This window comes from Chlamydotis macqueenii, chromosome 3, assembly GCF_036417535.1.
Source record: "Chlamydotis macqueenii isolate bChlMac1 chromosome 3, bChlMac1.mat, whole genome shotgun sequence".
In the NCBI taxonomy this organism is placed as follows: domain Eukaryota; kingdom Metazoa; phylum Chordata; class Aves; order Otidiformes; family Otididae; genus Chlamydotis; species Chlamydotis macqueenii.
The window spans coordinates 1,032,069-1,058,426 of NC_141558.1; the positions used below are offsets into that span (position 1 = coordinate 1,032,069).

The 26,358-nt window shown below is 54.7% G+C and overlaps 1 protein-coding gene across 1 annotated transcript in view; it reads right to left on the minus strand.

Moving 5' to 3' along the window:
• The window catches only part of OTOF (otoferlin), a 92,677-nt gene that overhangs the window by 39,845 nt on the left and 26,474 nt on the right, over positions 1-26,358 (minus strand). The window contains exons 4-6 of the mRNA XM_086743325.1: positions 23,295-23,394; positions 19,005-19,216; positions 1,040-1,113 (exon numbers count right to left, since the gene is read on the minus strand). Of these exons, the coding sequence (XP_086599451.1) occupies positions 1,040-1,113; positions 19,005-19,216; positions 23,295-23,394 (386 nt within the window). The remainder of the gene's footprint in view (positions 1-1,039; positions 1,114-19,004; positions 19,217-23,294; positions 23,395-26,358) is intronic.

Below are 26,358 nucleotides of genomic sequence, written 5' to 3' on the forward strand. Positions count from 1 at the left end.
TCCCGCCTCTGCATCCCAGCTGCTTTCCCCACGGTCTCGCATGAAGCTTTAACCATGCAACGAAGGCCCAGGCACCGGGGAGAGAGGGAGGCCACCCAGGTTTCAATGCCACATCATCCCACAGGCCACCGATGCCTCTACCTACACTGGTGTCCCAGGCCAAATTCCACTTTTCCTGCCCTCAAATGTGGCTGAAAACCACTGGCGATTTGCCCAGAAACAGTATCTAAAGCAATGCTTTGTCCTTGCCGGCAAACATGCCTTCGTCCAATTCTTTGTTGTTGAAACCCAACCCTTCGGTCTGAATGGAAAAACAACAACAAATTTCCAATCGCTGACCTTCTTGTGCGTTTCCAGAAAGGCATCAAATTTCAGTGCCATCGCGGTGCCCAGCCCGGGGACAGGCTGCTGCCTGTGCGCCCAGGAAGGTGCAAGGGCTAAATTCCACTTTGCATTTTCAAATTTGCACGTTATCCCTAAAAATAAGCCAGAAGCTGCCTGCACGATGCCCACGTGTTGCCACAGTTGCACAAGGCAACTGAAATCTGGCCAAGCCTTCAATGGGAAACTCTCAGTGATGTGAGTCACTTTGGGGACAGACTTTTTGGTAGGGCATGGAGTGATGGGACAAGGGGTAATGGTTTAAACAGGAAGAGGATAGATTTAGATCAGACATAAGGAAGAAATTTTTTACACTGAGGGTCATGGAGCACTGTCCCAGGTTGCCCAGAGAGGCAGTGGATGCCCCATCCCTGGAAACATTCCAGGCCAGGTTGGCCGGGGCTCTGAGCAACCTGATCTGGTTGGAGATGTCCCTGCTCCTGGCAGGGGGGTTGCACTGGGTGGCCTTCAGCGCTCCCTTCCCACCCAAACCCCTCTGTGGTTCTGTGGTGTGCCAGAGTTTCTCCAGTGATGGAGAGATCAGACAATAGGGTCCGGTCAGGAAAGCACCTGTTGATCAGTTGCTGTCCTAGGATGTGGAGAACAGCCAAAAAGCAGCACTGGAGCCAGGAACAACCTTCTCCCAGGACCAACATACCTTGTTTCCGGTGGTCATCCTTTGACGGACGCGTCTTGCCAAGCTTCATGGCTGAAAAAACTCCTTTCCCGGCTCTGGAAGAAGAAAGGGAGAAAAAAAAAATTACTGTATTTTCAGTGTTATTTTCTGGGACTTGGGGATGGGAACAGGAGCCTTTCACAGCTCAAAAGCAAGAGAAGAAATATCAGCTGAAAGATTAAACAGAGGCTGCTGCAAACACACCGCAGGGCAAGGTGAAGATCACAGTTGAGTGCCTTCGAGTCTTGGGTCTCTTTTTTTTTTTTTTTCCTGAGGGAATGCCCCAACTTGGGATAAAACACAAGGCTGGAGCACCACATTAGCAGCCAAAAAACCTCTTCTCCTCCACCCACGCCTCCTATTTCTGCTGCTGGCCCCCGCTGCCCACGGACTCGGCACCTCTCCTGACCCGTTTGTGCAATTGCTCCCGCGACCCACAACCATTAACCAAGACTTAAAGCATCCGACCGCTTCCCCCACCACCTCGCTGTGGAAAACCAGTAACCTCTTCGGCTAGACCAGCAGCGAACCTATGCCGATCCTAAGGTTTCCCAGCAGCCCATTGCACCAACGTGATTTTTCTCCTTCCAGTGCGGTAAATACCAGTACCAGCTCAGCCTTAGCCTCCCGTCTGTGATCTAGGCTGGGGTCAAACTCACTCAGGGCAGTTTGGGCTGGACTGGCTGATAAAGTCATGGTTCGCCAGTCGCTTTCTGAAAATATCCATCATTTCACGGCAAGTTGAAGAAGCGTAACTCCCAGTCCCAACGCTTCAGTGGGACTGGGACCATTACCCCAGCTGGGAAACCAGCCCACGCGACCGCAAGGGCTTTGACAGCCTGGGCTCCTGCTTTGTGTTTGCTGCAGCAAGTACACACAAATTCAGTCAATAACAGGATTTCTGCACTGCAAACCAGATTGCTCTCAAATGCAGAATGGTCAGAGATTGTTAACGACAATAAAACCTGGTGGATATTTTCGGGAAACGGTTCCCTGCTGTTTGGAGGTGAGTCCATGTTGCTGTGGCAGAGAGGTGGGAGGTTCTGAGTTATTCTAGTAAAAGTTGTCTTAAATAACAACGGGAAGTTTGCAGGCTACCGATGGAGCCGGAGCAAACGACAAGAAAATGAAGGAGAATAGGAGGATAACGTATTCACCAAGGGAGGGGGAATTCAATCGGGGCACGTGGCCAGCATAAAATCCAGGAATTATTTATAGCTGAGGTTTAACTGGGACTAAAGCAATGCCCGGGGCGGGCTCTGGTAGCTGTGATTAATTCACGGGATCCTCAGTGAAAGGGCAGTTCCTCCATGGGTAGAAGGAGATGGGTTTCCACATCTGTAATCCCGCCAGGGAACATCTGCTTCGAGGCGCTACGCAGGAAATTAACACTTTTAATCTATTTGCAAACTCATTTTTTTTATGAGTAAAGACTGTAATAAGAGCTCAGGCTGTGAAACTGCTCTGAGATCCCTCTCCACCACCGAGCTTCCTTCCAGCAGCCGCGGGGAACCCAGCAGCCGCACAGCCCCTCCGTAAGACAACGCACCTCCAGGGTCGGTTACATCACATTCCCTTCTTTCCAATTAATTTCTTAAAAACTGAGGGAAAAAAAACCCAAACCACCAGCCCCAGAGCTGGCACGCAGGCAATTAATTTGCTTGCAGATGGTTAGTGATAAAATCACTGCGTCTGTCCCGGGAATTTCTGAGGTTCCTTGGGAAGTAAAACAAAGCAGAAGAGCAACCGGTGACGGAGCCAGGAGGATTCCGCTGGGAAGAGACTGGCAGTGCCGGTCTTCTGCCAGGACCCAAAATAACGGAGCCCTTGCACGGGCACTGAGGATGCACAGGGTCTTGGGCAGCACAGCATCTGATGCCCCTACCAGTGAAATGGTGAAGCTGAATTTGGGCCATGGGGAACAAGACCGAGCAACCGGTCCAAGGAGCATGCACCGAGACCCGTCCCAGCATCACCAGCCCACGAGACGAGCCTCAGCTCTCGCTGGCTCAGCAAGCAGAGTCCAGAGGGCACGAGGTCCCTCGGTGGCATAAAACTTCAGGTGCTGTCCCCATGTCCCCTTCCCAGCCACATCTCCCTGCTGCTGGTCGCAGCCCCAGTTACAGCATCTGGTGCTGCCTCCTTCCTCCACCACTGCCCTCATTGGTATTATTGCAGTGGACTGGAGTTCCAGGGAGGTGAATATCTAGGAAACAATGGAGTTGGAGGTCACTGAGAGAGGAAAAAAAAACAAGAAGAAGAAAAAAATAAAAAACAAGAAAAAGAAGGGGAAAAAAAAACAACAAGAAGAAGAAGGAAAAAAAAAAAACAAGAAGAAGGAAAAAAACCAAGAAGAAAAAGTGGATTTTGGCAGATGTTGGCAGCACACTTGGTACATGCTGAGGAGAAGGGAAGAAGCAAGTGTAGGATGAGGAAGGAGCCATCTCAGATGCTTTGGATGCAGACGTCCAGCAGCTCACCCTTGTCCCCCAACCCCTTCCCAAACCCCATCTGTCACCTCTCCCAAGCCATGTGAGTGCGGACACATCCCATACAACCCCCCCTGCCCCTTCCCGCCCCTCGGGGGTACTACCTTCACCTGCCAGCCATCCAGGACTTGGCTTCCCCCAAGAGCAGATGCTGGGAGAGCTCAGCCGAGGCAGGAGAGCGTCCAGTGGCACGTCTAGGGTGGGGTGGCCATCCCGATGCCGAGGGCAGAGCCGTGCCCCCGCGGGCGGGTCAGGACGGAGGAGGGATGGGGACCTCGGCCAAGCCTCCTCTCCAGGAGGGTCTTTGCAGCGTTAAGCAAAGGTTGTGCCAACCCCTCCGCTGCTCCTGCCGGGCATCCGACGGCAGGGATGGGAAGCCGGCGCTGGCGGAGAGCTGACACCGTCCCCGCATGAATATTACATGGGGGCCCGCGAACCTGAGATGCCGACACCGGCTGCACGGCAGCACCAAAAGCCCCCCCACCTTGCCAAAGCCCGCTTGCCTAAAGAACCGAAATGCCGGAGAGAACGCTGCTGCCTGCTCCCCTCCAAAACACCGCAGGCTGCTGGCCCACCGCAACCCGACTGGGCAGCAGGGTCCAGACCGGGGACTTGCAAGTTTGGGGGTGGAGTATTGAACGCCTCGGTCCCCAAACAGGGACAAGCCTCCAAGCAAGCTTAAACCTGCATTAGATACCAGAGTATCCACCTAGCCTCCTGCAGCACTCTCCCTGGGGATTCTCTGGTGTCTAATACGGGACTGAGCAGATGAATTCTCTTCAGTTGGTGGCGAAGCGCAGGCAGATTTTGAGACACAGGCAGGGAGGGGGAAGCAGTCTCTCTCCTGGCCAGCCTCTAGCTGAAGATACGGTTGCAGGTTACCGGTTAATTATTCATGGCTAAAAAGGACATTTTAATCATTGCTTTTGACTGGGGAGTTGGGAGCAGGGAACAGGGTTTCCACAGCTCATTTCTTTGCAGGAATGACACCAGTCAGGCAGGCGCTGCCTCCATCGCTCCCGTAACAGAGTTCAGACGCAGTCTGGCCTGCTATCAACGCAAGCGGCCGTGGTTAAAAGAAAGGCAGGAGCTGAAGAAGCTTGTCTACACGGATGATGTGGCAGCCGGACCCATGAGCACAGGAGCCACAAGACTGGTGCTAAATCCCAGCCCCATCCTGATGACCTGCACTCAAGCCTTCTCCATGCCCAAGCTGGGAAACTCTCCCTCCAGCCTGGACCCATCCAAGACCCAACGGGAATCAGGCTTCTCTCAAGAGAAGAGAGAAGGAACTCACAGTTCCCTTCCGGCGCTGCCAGGGACCGCTCCAAGCCTGTCTCTTACATTTGGCTTTTGCTGGAGATAAATATTCTCTGCAGGCTCACACATCCAAGAGACCCAAGCTCCTCCAGGGCTGGCAGGCTTTAGAGAAAGGGAGAGCATGCCGCGTACCGGATCAGCCACAACATGAGCCAGAAAAGCTGGGAAGAAGGAGAAGGAGGAGGAGGAGAAGGAGCAGGGAGAGCCAACCTACTTGTGCTCCTTCGTCTTCTCTTTGCCTTTGCTGGAGCCGGTGGCCACGCATCGAGGGGACAAAAGGCAAACAAGCTTCAGTGCACTTCAAGGGCTTTAAATCCAAACACACCATCAGAAGAGGCTGCTCTTCCCTTTGCAGCGTCCCTCCTCCCTACCAGGGCTCCACATGCTCCATCCCCAGGCCATGGGTCAGGGGCAACCTTCCTCAGCAGGGCCGACCCCAAACACCCCTGTCCTGCTCACATCTGTAATTTAGGCAGATAACACCTCTGTGCAACCCTCTGTTCGGCTAGAGGGGCTCGGGAGAACCTCAGTTCCCAGCATTGGAGGTGATGGGCGTTCACTGGATGTGTGCATGGGGCCAGTGAAGCAGCTCCAGCTGTGCCTGAGTGGGTGAGTGCGCACAGGGATTGGGGATGCTGCCGGGGCAGGAGACAAAGCTGCTTCTCCTTTTTGGTAGAGGTGAAGCCCTCACCCTCACCCTCATCCTCACCCTCATCCTCCAGAGAAGGCCCCGGCTCATCTCCCCTGTTATGCATCAGCAAAGTGGGGAGGGGAAAGCAATTAACCAGCTCTAGCAAGCAATTAGCAGGGCTGGGTTTTAATTACAGCTTGTTACTCCACCCCATGGCCACGTCTGTGCTGGGGAGATGGGGCAGGAGGGTGGCTTTGGAGCACAGAAAAAAAACCAAAACATTTTTGTTTGCAGTGTTGCCGGGTGGGTTGTTGGAGATGTGAAGTCCAGAAGATGAGCTCCAGCACAAAGCAGGGGGCAGGACCCGGCGCTGGGTGGGAGTTTGGGAAGGGCAGAGTCTCGGATGGATCCCACCCGGCATGGACAGGGATCAGCTTAGCATCAGGGCTGGAAAACAGCCAAGGAAACCCATCCAGAAGCCACTTCTGAAGCAAAGATTCCTGCTCTGTCCCCACACCGACGCTTGCTGTGAGAGCAAACCTGCGGAGATCATTCCCTTGCCAGCTGAGCTTGAAATGGGAGCAAGCACGGACGAACGCCAGCGGCTCAGCTGGATACATCTGCGTTGTGAAAGCTGCCCTGGTGCCCCTGTGCAGTGCTGGGAGAGGATGGAAATCCCTCCATGCCTTCTCCTGCAGGTCGTGGATGTGGTCCGAGTTCCCTGCTGAGCCCTGGCTCATCACCACCTCTCCCTGAGCGTGGCAGTTGGGCTGGGTCTGCACCCACGAGCCCTCCGCGTCGCTGCAGGGATGAGCATCTGCGACTCCCCAGGCAACCCTTCCCTACCACAGCCGGGCTGGGAAACTCTCCGTCCCCACCACTGCCCACCCAAACTGCCCTGGGAGGGCCAGAGGGTCTGGTCCCCGCCGTGCCAGGATGGGGAGCAGCATCCTCGGGTGGGTGGGACAGGGCAGTGCCTGAGCCTGCATCCTTTCCCCGTTCATCTCACTGGGGTGAAGCTGGCCTGGATGAGGGAAGCAAGGACACATCTGTGGCTGCCCTCTGGCTCCCAGTCTCCAAGAGACTCTGCTCTCCTGGCTCCTTACGCAGCCGCACACGGTGCTGCTGGTCCTGGGCGCTCGGATCGCCAGTGCTGGGGTGGATGAGCCGGTTGTGCTATGTGAGAGAGACCAGAGACCCTTCTCCAGGGGTCTGGTGGGGCAGCTAGCACCAGACAGCCCTTTCTCCCTCCCCTGCTTTATCGCTCGCCCCTTCCACCCCAACCCTCGCTGCAAAAGGTGCCCCTTTGGCTCCAGCCGGCCACAGTTTGGGCCCCGGGTGCCTGAAAAGGGCAGAGATTCCCCATTAGCGGCATCACCACCAGAGAATTCTCATTTTGAACCTTCAAGAAACTCGGTCTTAAGCGCCCTCACTAGCACAGATGGGTCTGGGGTCCTGCCCCGCAGCCGGTTCGGGGGGATGCGGTAACGCTGCCGCCAAGGGTTGAGGCTGGAGCCAGCAAAGGGGCACGAGCAGGGATGGAGGGGACAGGGTACCTGAATGGTAGCACGAGGTGTCTTTTCTCTTTCCCCTTAGCCTTAGCTCTGCAATCACAAAGAGCAATTCGTCCGGCCGCGGTCCATCCCGCTGCAAGTGACAAAGACCCCTGCCCACCTTCTCCCCTCCAAACCCCCGCCAGCAACATGCACCAAGCGATCCGCCCAACCCAACTCTCGGGCATGCCAGAGCGAGATCTTGCTGTGAGAGGACTTTCCTAACCCACCAGCATCCAGGGAACTGGGTTCAGGTGATGGTGCTGGAATGAGGTGCACGAGCAAGATGTGTTCTACATAGATGGACAGACAGAGAGCATCACGGTAGGATGGACGGAATGGCATCAGGATGAATGGACAGATAGATCTCTACTGGGATGGATGGATGGATGGATGGATGGATGGATGGATGGTGAGAACTGCAGTGACAGACGGATGGAGGGAAATGGAGCGAGATGGATGGATGCATGGGATTGTCTTGAGATGGATTGCTGGACAGGTGGGTGGATGGTGAGAACTGCAACGGGATGAACGGATGGGTGGGTGGATAGCTAGACAGACAGACAAATATTATCCTCAAAGCTCCTTTCAAAGGCCGCTGAGTAGAAGGAAACAAGTCCTTGCTGGGCATAGGGGAGAACAGAGCGAACACAAGGAAGCTCTGCTCTTTGGGTGAACACAAGAAAGCTCTGCCCCCCATTAAGAAGAGGGCAGGAAGCAGTTAGGACCTCTCCCTGGGTCTGAATGCCATGCAGGGATTGCTACGCCAACACGCCTGTCACACGCATGCACACAGCATGCCCAAAGGGCCGGAGCAAAGCAGGGAGACCGTGCCCGGTACCTGGGATCTTCAGGGTCTTCACTGTTTGGAAAAGACACAGCCAGGAGGATGAACGTGAGGAAGAAACACACCCACCCAAACAGATATAGTCCCTCATGGCCCCTGGGAACCGGCCAGGACAGGGGAAGGGGTGAACGGCCGCCCCCCCCCCCCCCCGCCCTGGGAGGATCCTCCTGTGCTGATGCTGAGAAGGTTCGTTCCGTGCAATGGGCACCAGAGGGCAAGGTCCCACTCTGGCCTTGGCCGGCATTGTCCCACAGCTCTTCCCAACCACCTAGGTCCCGCTTGTCAGTGGCAGGCCAGCACTCTTCCACGGGTTTCTTCTGCGTCCTCTCCGCCTCCCCCCGAATATCGTGCAGCAGCAATGAAGAACGGACTCACAGGGATGGGTTGGGGCAGGGAGCATTGTCCTGGACTCACCCAAGCCAGATAAATACAATTTCACAGACGTATTCTTATTCATGGGGTCCACTAGCCCTACAGACACGGTCATCATCATCATCGTCATCATATTTTGTGGGATTTGGTAGAGGGACCACAGGACCCGCCTCTCCTTTGCAATGCGGCATGGAGGAGGTTTCCGTGGGTCTGGGTCCCACAGAAAACCCCTGGAGCACAGGGCTCGTGCTACTGTACAGCTCTTCCTCCCTCACAGGCTTCAGCTCCAGCCCCAAGCCCTCGCGTGTGCGTCCCGTGCTGGCAGCGATGCGGTGCTGCGAGGCCGGTGCGTGAAGCGTTGGCTTCACCCAGGTCTGGACCACACACCCTGCTCTCCTGGCTTACGTTTCGGGAATTAATTTGAACTAAGGAAGATTTGGAGCTTAAACCAGGTTGGCCTGTATCCCAAATCCTGGGCATACTCATGCCTGGACAGTCACATATTCATGGGATGTGGGGTGACCGGGATGGGCTGGGATGAGAGCAACCCCCCCACACCAAAAAGCCAAGATCCCGCCAGTCACGACATTCTTGGTACCTTGCCACTGACTTGTATCCGTCGTTAAACTTAATCCTGGGTGAGGCAAGGAAGAGAAAGAAAGAAGAAAAAAAAAATTCCAGTGTCAGGCTTCTTGAAGCAGCAGGGAAACATGGAGCTGGTGAATGCAGGGACATCCCTTCCAAGGAGAGGTGGTGGTGTGCCCAAGCCACAGTTCCCTGCCGCAGGGATGGGCGATGGGTGGTAACTTCAGCTGTGTGCACCCAGCCCAGGGTGTTCCGCTCACGCCATCCCCAGGAAAAAGCCCAGCTGGCGGCAGGATCTGCACTTCTGGCACAGGGCGTGAGAGCCGTCACTGCCCCGGCAGCCGGCATCATCCATTGCTCCTGCTAGAGCTGGAAGATCTCCTACACTGGAACAGTTTGGGGTCAATCTAGGGGCTAAGAGCCACCAGAAGTATCTCAAACTGCTGGAGGCTTTGCAGTTCATTGCTTTGAACACCTTTTCCTAGCCCTTTTCCTGCTTTTCAGGGTCCTCAGGATGTATTTTTTTTCCCTAGCAATTTCATGGTACCTTGGAAGGGTTGCAAAAAGGGTGGGGAAACTTGACCGGCGGTTTGAGAGAACATTTCACTTTTTTTTTTGCTGAGGATGAAAAGGACCCTGAACTTGCTTGGTTACGCTGACGGAGGCATTGGCCTGGTGTGTGACATCCCTAAGATATGTGCCCAAATGCTGCACTTGAGTTACCAATTTTGGACCCTCCTCATCTACTTGGAGAAGGAGATTATGAACCATCCGCACTGGTCTTCCACAACAGCCAAGGATGGAGATGCACACATCCAACGGCTGAGTCAGATCCAAGGTGGGAAACCAACCCTTGGGGGATTCCTCTTCCCTTTGACTGTAGGGGCAACCTAGGAAGATCGAGGTCACAGCAAGAGCCTTGTTGAGCTTCCTCAGGCCGTGCAAGATGCTGCTGGGATGCACCTCACTGCACTAATTTCCACTGCTCTACAGATGCAGCAGCTCTGGAAAGCCACCGTGAGCAGCAATAGCGTCAAGCAAACGTGTTTGCAACACTGGCCGGCACAAGCAAACCAGCGAGGTGCCCAGGCCTGACAGAAGCAGGGAGTCTTGTCTCCCCCAGCCTCCTGCCGTGGGTGTTTTCATCACCAAGTTCAACTCCGGTGCTTGGCAATGGCCCCGGCTTTGCAGTAACTGACCCATGGGGATAACGAGCGGCAGGCGGAGGGTTGAACCCAGTTGGACATGTCTTGGCTCTGCTGGGCACGCGGGAGAAAAGATGCCATCAATAATTCACTGCGACCAGATTGCTTTCGACTGCAGAGCTCCGTCCTGCCCATGAATATTTCAAGGTCAACGCCTATCAGGTGATGCTTCCTGGGAGCTCCGTTTCGAGGCGGTCAGGAGCCGTGACGTGCACAGCCCCATCCCACCTGGATTTGGGCTGTCCAGCGGGGTTCCCCCTCTCCCTGAACCACTTCTGGAAGCACCCATCTCTCTTTAGCGGCCACAGAGGGAATCGAAGGATAAGTCCGTGTTGGTAAATACATGGAGTGGGGCTTGTTCTCTGGGCACGAGGCAGCTTGTGTCTGTATGGGGGAAGTCCCTTTTCTCCACAAACTGCATCCAGGCTGCCTGTTGGTGGTGGTCCCTGACCTGTCATCTTGTAGTCCCTGTGCTGCCGTACACCATCCTAGACCTATGCTGAGCCAAGGCCATGCCAGGGACCACACGAACGACCTAACAGATAGGGAGGTGCCACATCCCGTGCCCTGGCTTGCTTCATTGTACGATGCTGCATAGAGGGCTCCTAGGCTGAAACGTGTAAATCTGGACTTGACAGATCCAGGCCTCCAAGTTTTGACGTTTAGGCCTGGATTTAAGGACATGATCTGTGGAGAGCAGGACTTCAAGGGGAGGACCTGAGGGCTACGGTCTCAGCAGGGCTGGTGAGGGGATTTACCTGGTGTGCTGCTCTTCTTCTGCATCATCTCCAAGGCTGGGGCATTCATAGAGAGAGAGGAAAAAAAAACCCCACTGTGATATGAAGATAGAGGGCTCTTCCATTGCGCCAGCATTTTAAAAAACCAGGATGATTTGCTCCAGTACAGAAAGAACTTCAGAACACACCAGCACAGCAAACCACTCCATGCATGGCTGAAAGCCACCGCCGCCTTGCACGGGGCCGGTCCTCCCTCCGTCACCCGCGCCACTCCCGGCCGTGCCCGCGGGCTCCACGCATGGTCCAGACTGGTTTTCTCTGCGTATTTGGCCGGCTGGGCTCCACGTTAGGGTGGAAGTGAACCGGTCCCCTCCGCCCCGACCTCCTTCCTTCCCGACTCCCCTCTGCTCCGGTGTGAATTTGCACAAAGAGAAAAGATGTTTAGGCTGGAAAAGGTTGTGTTGGGTCGGTGCTGTGCCCCGTTCCAGGCTGCCTGGAAGGAGATAAAATGAATTACCAGCTGCTTTTCCCTTGGTATGCCCTGCCCTTGCCCCATCCTGGCCGATCGCAGCACCATGTACGAGCAGTGGGCATCAAGCCGGGTTTCAGTTCCCTCCCCAGCAGGAACACCGGGCTGATATAACACAATTATCACAGCTTGCAAACTCTGTCACCATCCCGCAAATGCCTGTGCATCCCCCTCACGGGGATGCAGCACCGGGCTAACGGGCCTGAGGACGAAGCTATGATGGTTTAGCATCACTGGTCTGAAGAATTTCTGCCTCCAGCTCTGCTGGAGCTGCCTCCCCCATCGCAAGAAAGACCCTGCAGGTGCTGGGAAAGGGGGTAGAGCTCCTGCACATCACGATTTGGGCTTGGAAATCTGCGGGATTGCTGTCAGACAGCTGCCTCAAGCAAAGCACGGCGGTTCGGTTTACATCAGTGGCGAGAGTCCCATGCTTGGCATCAAGAAGAGATGTCTGCAGACACGTGAGGGTGAAACACACACGGAGACAAAGGAGGGAGAGAAGATGAGGATGCCCTGTGTCAGAGCACAGGACCGCTTGGGATCCAGTGCTGGCCAAGCAGGATGCCCTAATTGGTATAAGAAATTAAAAATAAAAGGAAAAATAAGCCTTTTTTTTGTCCCAAGTCCGTGTGTTCTCAGCACACAGCCTGCTTTCTCGGATGCTCCTGCGTGCTGAGGTGTGTTCGCAGGGACCCGATTGCTCCCGAGGGGTAGGAGCCAGAGCCCAGTGTGGTGTGTCTGCAGTTAAGGCTGTTTTTCCCCAAACCATGTCGCTTGGTGCACCTTGGTGTGCTAAACCACGTGCAAAACGCAGAGGCGGCCCATGTGGGAGACGATGAGCCATCAGAACCGGTCAGCAGGGACTTACTGCTGGGTTTCGGCTTTGGTAGGCTGCACCTCTGCTCGCAGACCTGCCAAAGCTGCGCCATCTCTGGGCTGAACTGTCTCCGGGATGCCGAGGTCTGAGTCCCATAAATGCTTCCTAACGTCTGGACCGAAGCTGCTTTGAACCATTCCCACCCATCCTATCACGGAATCCCAGGGAGAAGACCTCAGCACCTCCCTCGCCCCCTTTCCGTCCGCAGGGAGCTGCAGAGAGCCAGGAGGTCTAGACAAGCCTGTCAGCCCACCTCCTCCGCCGGAGAGCAAACGCTGAGCACCAGGAGTCCAAACAGCGAGAGCTGTCAAAATAACCGGAGCTCTCAGAAAAAACTGGAGCTGGCCGGGCTGTGCCTGGGGAGGATGCTCTATCCACAACGGCCCACGGGGAGCCCTCCGTTCCCCACACCGCTCCTTTGGTCCAGGGAGCATCAGGAGCGCAGAAGCTCTCTCGGGAGCCCGTACGAAGTGGTATTGCAAAGGGATCTCAATCAGCACCCTGCGGGACTCGGCTGGTTAAGAGTCGTGCTAATTTTGGTAACAGATCACAGAACCACAGAAGAAGAATTTTTCCAGTGCGGCAGCAGCCTCCAGCAATCTGCTTCCCGCAGCTCTATCGACCGCAGCCGTGCTTCTCAGCGTGCTATTTATCTCTGCCTGAATCGTTAGCGGGGAGACGGGGAGGTGCTCCAGGCTCTTGGGTACTTTTCCTTGTCACGGAGGAAAAATAGCAAAAAAAAAAAAAGCTTTGCATCCGCACTTCCTTGCCAGGAATTCTGCCGGGACTTTCCAGGGAGCAAATGGCCATTCCTTACGGATTTGTTCCCACGGCTGAGGGCAGGGTGGCCCCTGGCATTGGGGCAGGGCTTTCTGGTTTTGCTTTGCTAAGGGAGATAAAGCACAGACTCGTAAAGAGAGGGCAAATGTGACATCCCTGGCTCAGTGCTGTAAGATCCCAAACGTCCCCACCAGCCTTCCCTGGAGCGCTGGGTGCCTCCTTGGGCAGCCTGTGCGGTCCCTGGACATCAGGACCTCCCCACCTCTAGGCCATGGGAGGGAGGTGGCTCTGGCCGGTAACCTGCCCAGACCTCCACGTCAGCCTGCGCGCAGCTCTGAGCTTCTGTGCGAAAACGCAAAGTTGGACTCCAGGCAGAAGTTCAGTGAGTTTCAGGCTACGCGCCAACGGCGAAGGTGGTGCAAGGTTCGGAGCCAGCTTGGTCAGGTCAGGTCAAGGTTTGGTGGTCAGCATGTGGTCCCACCGTGAACTGGAAGTGATCCAGTTCTGAGAAACAAATAAATAAAAGCCCAGAGTGGTTATTTATTTACTGCTTGACTTTTTTTTTGCCCAGTGGATCCGTGCCCTGACCTGGACGCTGGCTTGGCCAGGCCAGTGGAGGTGCTGGCAGATGGGAATGATGAGGGATGCTGGTACAGAGGGACCTCGCTTCACCTCTCTGCATCCACCACCACAGCATCCAGCCACAGCAACGCTCAGGGGGCCGGTCCTCAACCCCTGCCCAGCAGGACCAAGGAATTTAGGCACCTCTTTGACCGAAACAGCGAATCGCGACCGCACTTACAGTTTTTTCAGCCTTTTGCTATCTCAGAGCCCAGCCCTCACCTGTGCTTTGATTTGGACCATTTATTTACCCCATATGAGCTTCTGTCTCATTCCCTTGCTTGAGATTTTGTCCAGAAAACAAGAGAATTCACCTTGCGCCAACATCTTCTATGAACTGAAGTGGTTGCTCTGGGCATGGGGAGTTACAAGAGCAAACACGGTTTTCCATCCAAGGCATATGTCTTCTCCTGATGGCACAGGGACTGCAAATAACCCTGACAAAACCCCCACGGCCGGCACAGGTTTCCGACACGCGTCTCGCCAGCATCCCCGGCACCTCTATTCAGCTGCAAGCCAAAGGCTGAGAAGTGCCTGGCGAGCCCAGCACTATTTATATATTCCTTGTTGCTGCTGCTGCTTTTCCCGTTTCAAGGTCTGTTTGTTTCCCGCGCCCCTCCTCCTGCATCCCCTCAGGAAAGGGAATCGGCTGAACGACAAAATAACGTCCCTAACGAGCCCGAGGAGGAGGTAAACAGCTTTGCGAGGGAGATGACACTGACAGAAAGCCTGTGGAAATCTGGGGAGATTGTTCCACTGCCTGCTTTTGGATTCAAAGCCTCCCCAGGGGGATGCAGAGGATGGAAACAGGCTGGGAGGACACAGAGCATTACAGGCAAAGGGGCTGCCACGAAGACTTCGAGTCTAACTTCTTCCCCAAGGGGGATCAGCTTGCCCCAGGCTGTTCCTCAGATGTGCATCCAGCTTTTGCTTAAGCATCCCCAGGGATGGGAGCTGAGCTCCCTCCCAGCCAGACCTGGGGTCCCTCTCCTCTCATCCCTACAGCACATCTCACTGCCGCCTCGCAGAAATTCGGTTTTTGGCTGTCCTGTGCCAAAACGAAAAGCAACTCATCCCGAACCCGACCCAGCCCTCGAAGGCAAGGTGGGAGCTGGGCTTGGCTTTGAACTTGGCTTCCCTGGTTTGGCCAGGTCCAGAGGTTGGTGCGGCACAGCAGGGTTGCCCATCTCGGTCCCCACACCAGTGGTACCCACGGGAAGCTGACGGCATCACACAGCAATGCCCCATCCAACGCGCGGAGCGACGGCTCCCACATCTGCGCTTGGCTCGAGTGGCATTTGAGTTTTTGGGGGACTCCCAGGCACCTAGCAGCCTTGTCTGCGCGCTTCGACTGTCCTTCCATCTCCAGGCACCCAGACATCCCAGACGCACCTACAGCCCGGGGCACGCGCAGGAACAGGCGTGCTTCTGGACGCCACAGCCACGTCCCCTCCACGCTACGAAACGAAAAGCTCAAGGGCATGCTCCCTGCCTCTGGAGCCCCGCCTCCTGGCTCCCATGCTAATGCTTCCCACCCAAAGAAAGGGTCTGGAGGGGCAATCCCTCACCTGCCCTTTGGGACTGGCCCACGGCTGCCGTACCCCCCACTCCAACCCAACGTTTGGGTCAGTGCTAGCTGGCCAAAACCTTCTCAGAGACTGTCCTAATAATTAGTTAATGTTATGGGCACTTCAGGCGCTTGGCCTGGTGCCGTCTAATTAACCAGACTTGACAGAGGTGTTCGCCAGTACAGACATGGCTGTAAATTCCCATGACGGACAGTCAATATCCTCGTGCTAGTCAAGCTTGAGGCACTCGGCGAGAGGCTGCGTGGGGAGCTGCCATGAGAAATGAGCTCCCCAGAAGAGCTGTGTGTAGGAATAACCACCCTCATGTCCTTTCTGCCATCAACTTCTTCCCAAACTCTTTCCAGCATGCGGTGGGGAACAACACACAGCACCGCACTGCAAGAAACGCCACGGCAAGCAGAAATCAGATCCTCATGCACATCGACAGGAGCTCTCCCCCATGCGCTGGAGATGGCTGATTTCCGGTTCTGGGGAGAGCTGCGCCAGATGTGTGGTGGGCCCTGGAGAAGGAAAGGGGCTCCAAAGGCGAGGTGGTACCCCAGCTGCAGCCTCACCCCAAGGCCCTTTGTCCCTCCTGGATCCCAGCACCCCTCTTGAGCATCCTTTCTGAAGATGCTTTTTCAGCTGCTCCGTTGCTTCTCCCCACCAGCTCTTCTGCAGCCAAGAAATGGGAATCCAGGGGCAACGCTTGTGGGACATCCGTGGGGACAAGGCAGGAGCGACACAGCACTGCAAACCCCAGTGCCACCAGCACGAGTGGGTGCTGACCGGCTCCCTACCTCGTGTTGAGGGATCCCTGGCTTGGGGTGTCCCCCTCTCCCAGAAGTTCGTCTTCACTGTGGTAATACATCTCGTCCTCTTGCATCCTGCGAGGGCGGTGACACAGAAAACATCAGCCCTTTCCCTCTTTAGGAGTCATAACGGCAGTGGGGGTGACATTGATGACCACGGCCCTTGGGGTTGGCAGAGGTGAGTGGGGGCAGCAAGGCACAGCCAAGCCTGAGAGCCCCCCCGCCCCGTGCTCAACATAGAATCACAGACTCTTGAGGTTGGAAGAGACCTCCAAGATCATCAAGTCTAACTGTCAGCCCAACACCACCACGCCCACTAAGCCATGTCCTGCAGTGCCACATCTACAGGTTCTTTGGACACCTCCACGGACGGTGACTCCACCACTGCCCTGGGCAGCCTGTTCAGTGCCTGGCCACTCTCTCAGTAAAGAAGCGTTTCCTGATATCCAACCTAAACCTCCCCTGGTGCAACTTGAGGCCATTTCCTCTCGTCCTATCATACGTTATGAACATGACATGCTGTAGGACACATCTCCAAACCAGAGGACACAGGGAAGCTCCCTTGGACAAAACCAGCAGGTGACACCAGTTTTAGTCCAAGTTTCCCCACATAAACTTATTTGGGACAGCAGGACTAGCATGCCTTGGGGTTTTTTTGTGTGTTTGCTAAGGGATGCTCCCTTAGCAGATGCCACAGCCGTATTTAACCTCCACGGATCCCTGCTGACTGCTTGCATTTATTTCAGCTCTCCAACAGGAAGGATTTTTCACCAGCTATGTACAAACGCGCCTCAAAAAAGCCCTTCTGCTCAACTGGTTATCTTAGACTTTACAATCCCTGGAGACCTAACCCAGAACCTCAATCCATCCGGCTGCCTGCAGTCATCTGCCGTGGGCAATGCGTCGGCTACGTGACCTCGATGACACCTCCGGCGGGAGTAACGTCATGGTCGCATCACGCCTCCTGCATCTCCAAAGCCCGCCTGGCGCAGGCAGGACACCGATTTCCCGACACACGGTGGGGACGGACAGACTGCAACCCACCCCGTGAGCCGGGCCGCGCCTGGTTCATTGCCCTGCCGTCCCCCCTCTAAATCCTTCAGCATCTTCCCTCCTCGGAGACCTCACGGTCCGCTGAGCCGGGAAACGAATCTGCGCTTTCAATTTGCTTGAAAATTCACAGGTTTTCAGCCCAATTCACACAGTTAATTAACCACCTAGGAGTGACGCGAGAGACTGGAGATTCTTCCCTCAATCTCGCACCGTGGGGAAAAAGAAATTTGTTCCTTATATGGCCGCGATAAAGGGCCAAACCCAGACAGAAAGCAGACGCCAATGAAGCACAGGGTTGCACAAACCCAGCGTGGGGGACCTACGGCCGCAGCAGTGACGTGAGTGCTATCGAAAAAGCAGCCGATTCCTAGGGGTGTGCTTGGATTCACACCTCCATGCTGGGCTCTGGTGTGGATTTGGGAACTCTCTTTGGGACAGGAGCCCTTGGAGAAGGGCTGTGCTCATCCCACAAGGGCGGTGCTCATCCCACAAGGGCGGTGCTCATCCCACGAGGGCGGTGGGTGACCTGAGGACCGAGCTCTGCCTGGGCTGCCTGTGTTCCCTGCTCTCTCCTCTACCAGTCGACCTTCTCCCAGCAGACTTTTAACCAGGCGAGGACTTGGATGTCTTCCCTCTTCCAACCGGAAGAGGCCCATGGGTTCAAGAGCTACTGGAGTGGAGAGCGATAGACAAGGTCACTACTGTGGACAACACAACTACATAAATGATGCCAAACTGCCTAAAAATCTGGCTTGGCAGCCCACGAACCAATATAATTATACACAAGTGGTTTCGCACTTGCAAAACTCTTCTGTTGCCTGACGAGCTGGGTGAGGATTGGAGCACAGGGTTCAAAGCACCCGTGGTGGGGTGGACATCACTGGGGCCTCAGGGTCCATCCATGCCTTGGCCTCGTGGCTGCATACGAGGTGGTAAAAGGGTTGTTCCTCACAGCCAGGACAGAGCCCTCAGCATCCATAAGCCACAGCTCACAGCAGAACTGGTCCCAGCTTGCATTTCATCCCCATGGACGGCCAACCGCAGTGTCCCCAGTCCTGAGCCCTCTCCACCCATCCTAGCTACCAGGCTGGGTTTGCAACTGGTTACAGCAGCTTTGTGGCAAGAGACAGAAGGAGACATCCCCTGGACTTGTTTTCATCCAATGTCAGGTCCCGTGAGTTTAGAAAGACACAAGGGTGATGCTGAGGACCCTTAAATGAACAGAAAGCTGGTAACAGCATCCCTGAGAAGAACTGGGGGTGTCCCCACCTGCCATCACAGGGTGAGGGGTCCCTCAGCAAATCACCAGATCGCTGTGGAGGGAGCCATGAAAACGTCTTTGTGAAGCCAAGCGCTTGTCTGTTTGCGGGTTAATGCCACAAGGGAGGTGCCAGGGCTCGTTCCCTCCTCCACGCCACAGCGTCCCTGCTTTCTCCCCCAGCCTCCGCCGTGCCAACTGCCCGGCCACGGGATGTGGATGCTTGTGATGCCCCCCAGCACACGGACATGGGTCAGAGGCGTTGCCACTGTCACCTTCCACCCCAGAAGCACCCACACCGGTGCGGTTTTGTGGCCAACACGCACAAGATGCAAGATGGTTCTACACCCCACGCGTGGCTCTAATCCCATCCAATTTGAGGCCCGACCCACAGCCAGACCCTTCATCCTCTCTGAATCTGTACTTAATGACACTTGCTCTCCAGCATCGGCCACATTCTGCTAGCCTTAGCACTTGCTGGGAGACTCTGCGCTGGGCAGGTGTGGTGGAGCACCAGGGACCTGCTGGCGTTGGCGGGTGGACACTTACAGCCTCTCCTCACCTTGAGCTGCCATAATGGGTCTTCTGACGGCCAGGAGATGTGACACACCTTAGAGGAGCACTGGGGCAACGCTGCCCTTTCACGACAAGCCAACCCTTCCCCATCCCTGCTGCCATGACACATCTCCAAGCACTGAGCATCACGTTACCTTCTGAAGCTCCTCTCTGCAGACTGCTGGTTGGATTTGCCTGGAGAGATGTCCATGCTCTGCCGGTGGCCGGAGAGGAGGCTGTCTGTCTCTAAGGGGTACCTGCCATCCCCCTCTGAGTGGACGCTGGGGGTTTCCAGGAACTCCTTGTCATTCCACATGCCCACCGTCCCATCCAGAGCCTGGTACCTGATCTCTATGGAGATGCTGGTCTGCAACACACAAGGAAGACACCATCAGCCCCCAAGGGCAGCACAGGGAGGAATGAAGGTCCTGCAGAATCTGAAAGGCAGGAAGAGCTGTTGCATCAGCTGGCTTGATCTCTGAGCCTTACTGACCCCAGAGTCTCTTCTCCTGGAGTTGGAGAGCGGGTCTCTGGCTTCAGGAGGTGGTCCAACCCAGCTCAGGCCTGGTGCTGCAGCCTCCCTCCTGCTCAGGGACCCTGATTCACTTGGAGTTGCTGGTGCAACCCAGACCAGCTACATCAGACATGAGAGACATCAGAAGCCCCGAACAGCAGGCAAACCCTTTGAGCAGCTGAAGGCACCGAAAGCAGATGAAGCCATGTCATGTTGGTGGGTTTTTCTCTGTGGTGCACCAACTTGTTAAGAATTTGTGCCCTGCTGTTAAGCGCTGGGCTGCCAAGCCCCACGGTTGCATGGTGCTTTGCTCCTGCCTGGCCCCATCCCATCCGGGGTTTGGCAAGGGATCAGCATCCTTGAGCAGGTTTGGGGAGGGGGTGTCCTACCCTGGCCATAACCAGCCTGGCTGGAGTTTGGGGATGGGAAGGGACCTGGCGCTGAGTCTGTCCAAACTTGATCTAAAGCTTCTTCTGGATGAACTAAGTAAGAACAAGGTCCTATCTCTCTCTTCTGTGTGGTCATTCTCCACCTACCCACTCAAGACTGCAGCAAGCTGCTGGAGCAAATTCAGGGTTGGAGCTCCCAAACATTTTTCCCCAAGAAATCTTTCTCCGGAAATCTTACAGCAGCCTTTCAGTACCTAACGGGGGCCTACAAGAAAGCTGGAGAGGAACTTTTGACAAGGGCACGTAGTGACAGGACAAGGGGTAATGGCTTTAAACTGGAAGAGGGTAGATTTAGACTGGACATAAGGAAGAAATTCTTTACTGTGAGTGGTGGAACACTGTCCCAGGTTGCCCAGAGAGGTGGTGGATGCCCCATCCCTGGAAACATTCCAGGCCAGGTTGGCCGGGGCTCTGAGCAACCTGATGTGGTTGGAGATGTCCCTGCTCCTGGCAGGGGGTTGGACTGGGTGGCCTTGAACGCTCCCTTCCCACCCAAACCCTTCTGTGACTCTATGAAATAGATAAAAGTTCATCTTGCTGCGAAGAACTACCGGCGCTACCTTCCTTAGCTGTCATTTGCTAAACGCACAGAATCCTTGTGGAAGGTTCTGACTGATTTTTAGTCTTCATACGGCAAAATACAAATGTGAGTCAATCCAAATGATTTGCCACACGGTGCTGACCTCACCAAGCTGCTTCGGATTAGTTAAAAAAATCAAATGCAGAGGAGCAACAAAGATCCGCGGTGAAACATTAATTTTTCACATTTCTCAAAACACATTTTTCAAATAAAATATTGTGAAATATTTGATTTTTAAATCTCATTTTAAAACTGTATTTAAAGATTTAAAAATCCTTAAAAAGAAACGAGAAATGATGGGTGTAATAAATGAAAAGGTTTTGGTTTGGGCTGAATAAAATGACTGCTTGTTTAAAGGGAAATTAGTAGGTGTAAGCTGAAACCAAGAGAAATTCATACTGGAAAAAAAAACAACCCTCTCAATTTAACAGTAAAGAAAATTAACAAGTAGAGTGATTCACCGAAAGGCTGGTGGATTGCTCTGTCACTGGACGTTTTAAAATCATTTTTATCTGGGTTTTTTTTTGTAGCACCTGAGATAATAACAAATTCTGAGGCATCCCAGCGCCTCTTTTGCAGGAGGCAGACTCCACGGCCGTGATATCCCTCCCAGCTTTACAGTTCCTGGCTCTTTTAATCTTTTTTTCTAAGGCGAGTCAGTAGGGTTATTAGGGCTGGCTGGAAGCTGCCGGTGATGTTTTGCAGTCAGCCCAGAAAAAAAGGAAAACAATTTTCAACCCTTCCTTTGCGGTCAATTACAGAAAGATGAAGTTATGCCTGGAAAATGCTTCCCAAGAAATGACGGCGGTGAAGATGCTCCTCTGCCTTCATCCAGGGGCTGATGTCCAGAGCTGGCCTGCTTCCCCGCGATGTGTCCACAGAGCGGTCACCCCAGGGTGGGTTTGGAGGCAGGGTGGTTGTGCCGGGGTGGGACCTCGTGAGCCCAGTCTGCAGGAGGGACCGTGGCCTCCTCTGGACCCTCTCCAACAGCTCCACGTCCTTCTGCTGCTGGGGGCTCCAGAGCTGGACGCAGCGCTGCAGGGGGGTCTCACCGGAGCGGAGCAGAGGGGCAGAATCCCCTCCCTCGCCCTGCTGCCCACGCTGCTGGGGGTGCAGCCCAGGATGCAGGGCAGGTTTAGGTTGGATAGCAGGAAACACTTCTCTGCTGACAGAGTGGCCAGGCACCGGAACAGGCTGCCCAGGGCAGTGGTGGAGTCACCGTCCCTGGAGGTGTTCAAAGAACGTGCGGATGTGGCACTTCAGGACATGGTTTAGTGGGCACGGTGGTGTTGGGTTGATGGTTGGACTTGATGATTGTGGAGGTCCCTTCCAACCTTAAGAGTCTGAGATTCTATCATTCTATGAAACACGCCCTTGAAATCACAGGTTTTAAGGAGCGGCGAGAGGCGAGGTTTGCAGCGAGGCCAGAGATGGAGGTTGCTTTCTTGGCTAATTCTGGAGGTGATTTTTGCAACCCTTGCACAGGACTTGTCTTCAAGTTTGCTCAACGCGAGGAGCATGTTGCTTCCAAGAAAACCTTGTTCTTTGCGTCCCAAACGCAAAGGGAGGAGCACAAATGGCCGGTTACCCCATCTCCGATGGCCAGGAGCTATTCCAGATTTATATTTCCACTAACATTTCTCCACACAAAATGTCCCAGGTGTCCCCCCTGGATTTTCTCTTCTTGAGCCTCCCTCAGTCCAAATTCATCCTCTTGCTGGAGCAAAGGCCAGGAGCGGGTGGTTTGGAGAGGAAATTTGTGAAGCTGAGTTGTCTCTGTGCCCCTGAAGTTGCAGGGGAGAAGGGATCCAAAATCCTGCTGAAAGCCCAAAACGCAAACACAGACCGTCACCTCCCAGCTCCGGTTGGAACAGGGGTGACCTGGGGCTAAGACGATGCCTCAGAAACACAGGCGAAACCAAGGGATGTGGCATTTCTGCTGGCAGCAAGCTCTAGAAACGCAGGATTTGTGCATGTCCATCATCTTCAACATCAAGAAGCTGCATGTATTTCATTGTCACCCCTTGATTTTCCTTTCTCCCCTCTGCGAAGCTGAAGGCTCTTCAAAAACATGGGATTTCTTTCCTTCGCAGGGTTCCACGGCCTTTAATCAGGCAACTTCCCAGTTCCATAAACCAAACAAACAACAGGAACAACAGGGTCTGCACCCCCTCCGTTTTTTTCCCCCTCCTCAGGACTGTATTCCTTGTGCTTTTATTGGTTTCATTCCCTCTGCCCTCACAGAAGTCACCTCTTGTCTCCGGCTAATGAAACCACTCGTCTTTTCACTGCGAATTGCTTGTTGTTAGCGCAGAGGGTTAAATGCAATTGCACTTTTTTTTTTTTTTTAATGCTGAGTGTAGGAAGCAGATTATAAAGGAATAAGGAGAGTGGGGAGGGTGAGATTTTCTTTTCTTCGTTTTTTCTTGCTTTTTTTTTTTTTTTTTTTTAATTAGAACACCAGGGCTTTGATACCCAAGAAGATCAGAAGTAGCTGCCTTTCCAAGCGCGCTAGCAAACTCGGTCTCCATGGGAAACAGCTCCCGTGAGACGCGTTAACAGGACGGAAACGCGCTGAGCGGCACGGCAGCCGCTCTGCAGACGGGGAGCCGTTACCTCGGCACGGCGGGCTCTGGGCTGAGGGGTGCTGGGTGGTACTTTTTATCCTGATTTTCCCCATCCTAAACTCCTCACGGCATCCGGAATAGCCTGCCTTCGCTGCACACCCTGAGGAGTGTCCCGGCTACCTTCGCCCTTCAGACCAAGAATGATGGGATGAAGGAAAGGTTGAGGATTTGGGGATCCAGGTGCCTAACGCAGACTTCTCCCTTCCCGGTAGAAATACGGACAGATGGACCAGTGACTGAAAGGCAGCAGCAGTGGCTTATTCTTCGTGACGTACCTGAATGGCTGAATTGTTGTCGTCTATGAGCGTGTCCGTCACCTCTACCTGCCCTTCCTCCACCACCTTTTGCAGGACCATCCGGAAAGTGCCAATGAGCCTACGGAGCAAAGAAGAGAAAAGTCAGGTGAGCTGCGGTGAGCACCCACCATCGTTCATTTTTAACGGGAAACGGCTTTGCTGGCCAAGTCGCCCATGGCTGGTTTTGCTTCCTGTGGGCTTTAAGAGGAGGTAGAGGTGATGTGCAGGATCAGAGCATGGCCAAGGACTCTGGCAGCTGCAGCCAGTGTCCCCGGCTCGGTGGAGAAGTCAGGAGAGAAGCCATATCAAGGTAACAGTGTTGGGATAAGAAGAGGAGACTTTGGGAACCATCGGTCTTCTATTACTGGGACGCAACAAAGAGAAGCCAAACTGGCCTTTTCCATCCTGAACATCTGCAGTTACGTCTGCGCTAGTAAACTGGACAGGGCACTGTCCCTCACCCATCTGCCCCAGGACATTGTCAGCCCAGGCCATGGGGAGGTCCCAGCTCAACACCCCTGACCCCAACCCACCCACCCAGGAGGGGTTATCCCGGGACAGGGCATCCCTGGAGCCGTCGGGATGTGCCTGGCTGTGCGGGGGATGAGTTGAACAGCGCAGCTAGGCTGGTCGTGGTTGGAGAACAGGACTCACGTTGGTCAGTTTACTTGGATGAGCACAGTCCGAAGGTGCTGCGTGTGAGTCTGAGCGCTGCTCGGAGGAGAACACTGACTCCCTTCTGCTAAGGGAGGTCTAAACATAACTGATGCTTGAAGGCTGGTGTCCTTGTCCTTGTCCCAGCCCACTCCCAGCCACACAGTGGAGATCCAGGCTGTCTATATCCTGGGGGGCTTCCAAGACCCAACTGGAAAAAGCCAAGAGCCACTCAGTGTGAGGTCAAGCTGACCCAGCTCTGAGCGTGAGGCTGGACTGGAGATCTCCTGAAATGCCTTCCAGTCTGAATTATCTGTGGGGACGTATGGCACCTTCTAAGCACCACAGCCATTTCTCCCCGGAGCATCTGACCACCACCTGAACTGCCCCCGGTTGAGCAGGATGAAGGCTTCTCACAGCTCTTGCCTGGGCTCACTGCAGCCTGCTGCTCTGGCAGTCAGGGAGTGCAGCGCCGTGCACACTAAAAACAGCCACGCTCGTTAAATTACAGGTCCAAACAGACGCCACAGAGAGCAGAGAAGCCTGGAGCTCTAATAAGAGTCATTACTTATTTGCCAGCTCTTGGCTTGTCAAGGAGCTGTGGCTTTATGTCCTTCATCTTCTGCTGTTGCACCAGAGGGACCATCCCGGCCCGAGAGGAGCCAGCTATCAATCAACAAGCGACTCCCGACGCCGGAAAAAGCCCTGGAACAGTGAATGAGGAGCTGCCTCACCCCCTCTGCCTTGTACATCATCTCCAGCGCCGCGATCCCAGATGGCAGCAGATATTACACGGCACATCAGGAATACGCCTGCGGTGCTGTTGGCTGGGGCCAGTGTGAACGTGGCTGCCGATTAAACGACTTCCTCGCAAACCTTAAGGCATCACTTACTGAGACGCTGATTTATCAAGACGCGATTGCAGAGAGGGAGACAAGAACCGCTGGCGCTGTGCGGTGGGATATCGAGGGCTCCTCTCCTCCCTCTGTAACCCAAGCACCCGGTGCTGTGCCTGCGTCGGCAGCCTGGAGACCCAAGGACCCAAGGCAAAAGCAGGGTTGGCAGATTTGCCCTCGGTCATTCTGGGGCAGAGCTGAGGATGGGGCTCGTCTTTCGTAGAACCACAGAACGGTTTGGGTTGGAAGGGACCTTCAAAGCCCACACAGTGCAACCCCCCTGCCATCTCCAACCAGATCAGGTTGCTCAGAGCCCCGGCCAACCTGGCCTGGAATATTTCCAGGGATGGGGCATCCACCGCCTCTCTGGGCAGCCTGGGACAGTGTTCCACCAAAACGACCTTGCTGTTGCTCATCCCCATATCTAGGTCTGTCTGGCTTGCAGCAGCAGCAGCGGGGAGGTCCTGCTTTCCAACAAACCTCTGATGGATCTTGCTGTAGCTCGCTGGTGGTGCGTGATGCTCCAGGAACAGAGGGCATGGCAGGTCCGCCCCGGTGTGCTGTGCAGGGTGGGGCCCTTCCCTGTGGGACTTTGACCTCCCCTCCTCAGCTCCGATACGCTGTGCAGGGCTGGATGCCAGCACTCAGCTCCTTTATCTCCGAGGTGCCATGCAGGGCGTTGAACACGAGCATCTTTTCTCTGCATGCTTCACGTTGCTTCACGCACAATGAATAATGCATCACGGCCTCCCATGGAGACCTGCCTCTTCTCCGAGACGAGCCCACGAGGGGAGATGGCTGCCCTATCAGCCTGGGTTTCAGGCTTCGTGAAATCGTGCTATTTGCTGTTTGCAAGAGCAGCAGCTCTCTTGTTTTGGAAACATTTCCTTGAGAAAAGCCTGCGTTTTATTTCTCAGGATGTGAGCACAGGCTCTGTTGCAGGGCGCTGGAGGGCTGTCCTCTGCTCTCGGCTGGGTTTTATTTCCACAGGTCAGTTTGGAGGGATGCTTTTGTGGCCTGAGCTCTAAAATCAAGTTATTTTAGCGCAGTTGCTTATGAGTCAGGTTCAATTGTGAAGGTTGCTAGGTTCAGCCGGTAACGGTGCAGCTCTTGCTCTTCCATGTGTTTGTAGGTGTTGGTATTCAACCTGTTGGCTGACGGAACCTCGTAAAAATGGAGCCCCTTGGAAACGCCACGCAGATCTCAGGTGCGGTGGTGGCTTCTCTGCTCCTCTTAGATCAAGGCAGACCCTTTGGACTGCAGATCCATGTTGCCCCAGCATGGCCTGATGACGGAATAGGAAGCTCCTTGCACAGACACGGCGATGTCAGACATGTCCGTAAGTGGGAACACCCCTCAGCCATGAGAAAAGTCATGGAAATGCAAAATGACCTGGAACCAGCCTGATCTCCAGAGAACTCACCCTGGGCTCAGGCTCGCCTCGCCTTACTTTGCAATTGCAGGGGTAGGAATGTGCCTGTACCCAGCTCTCC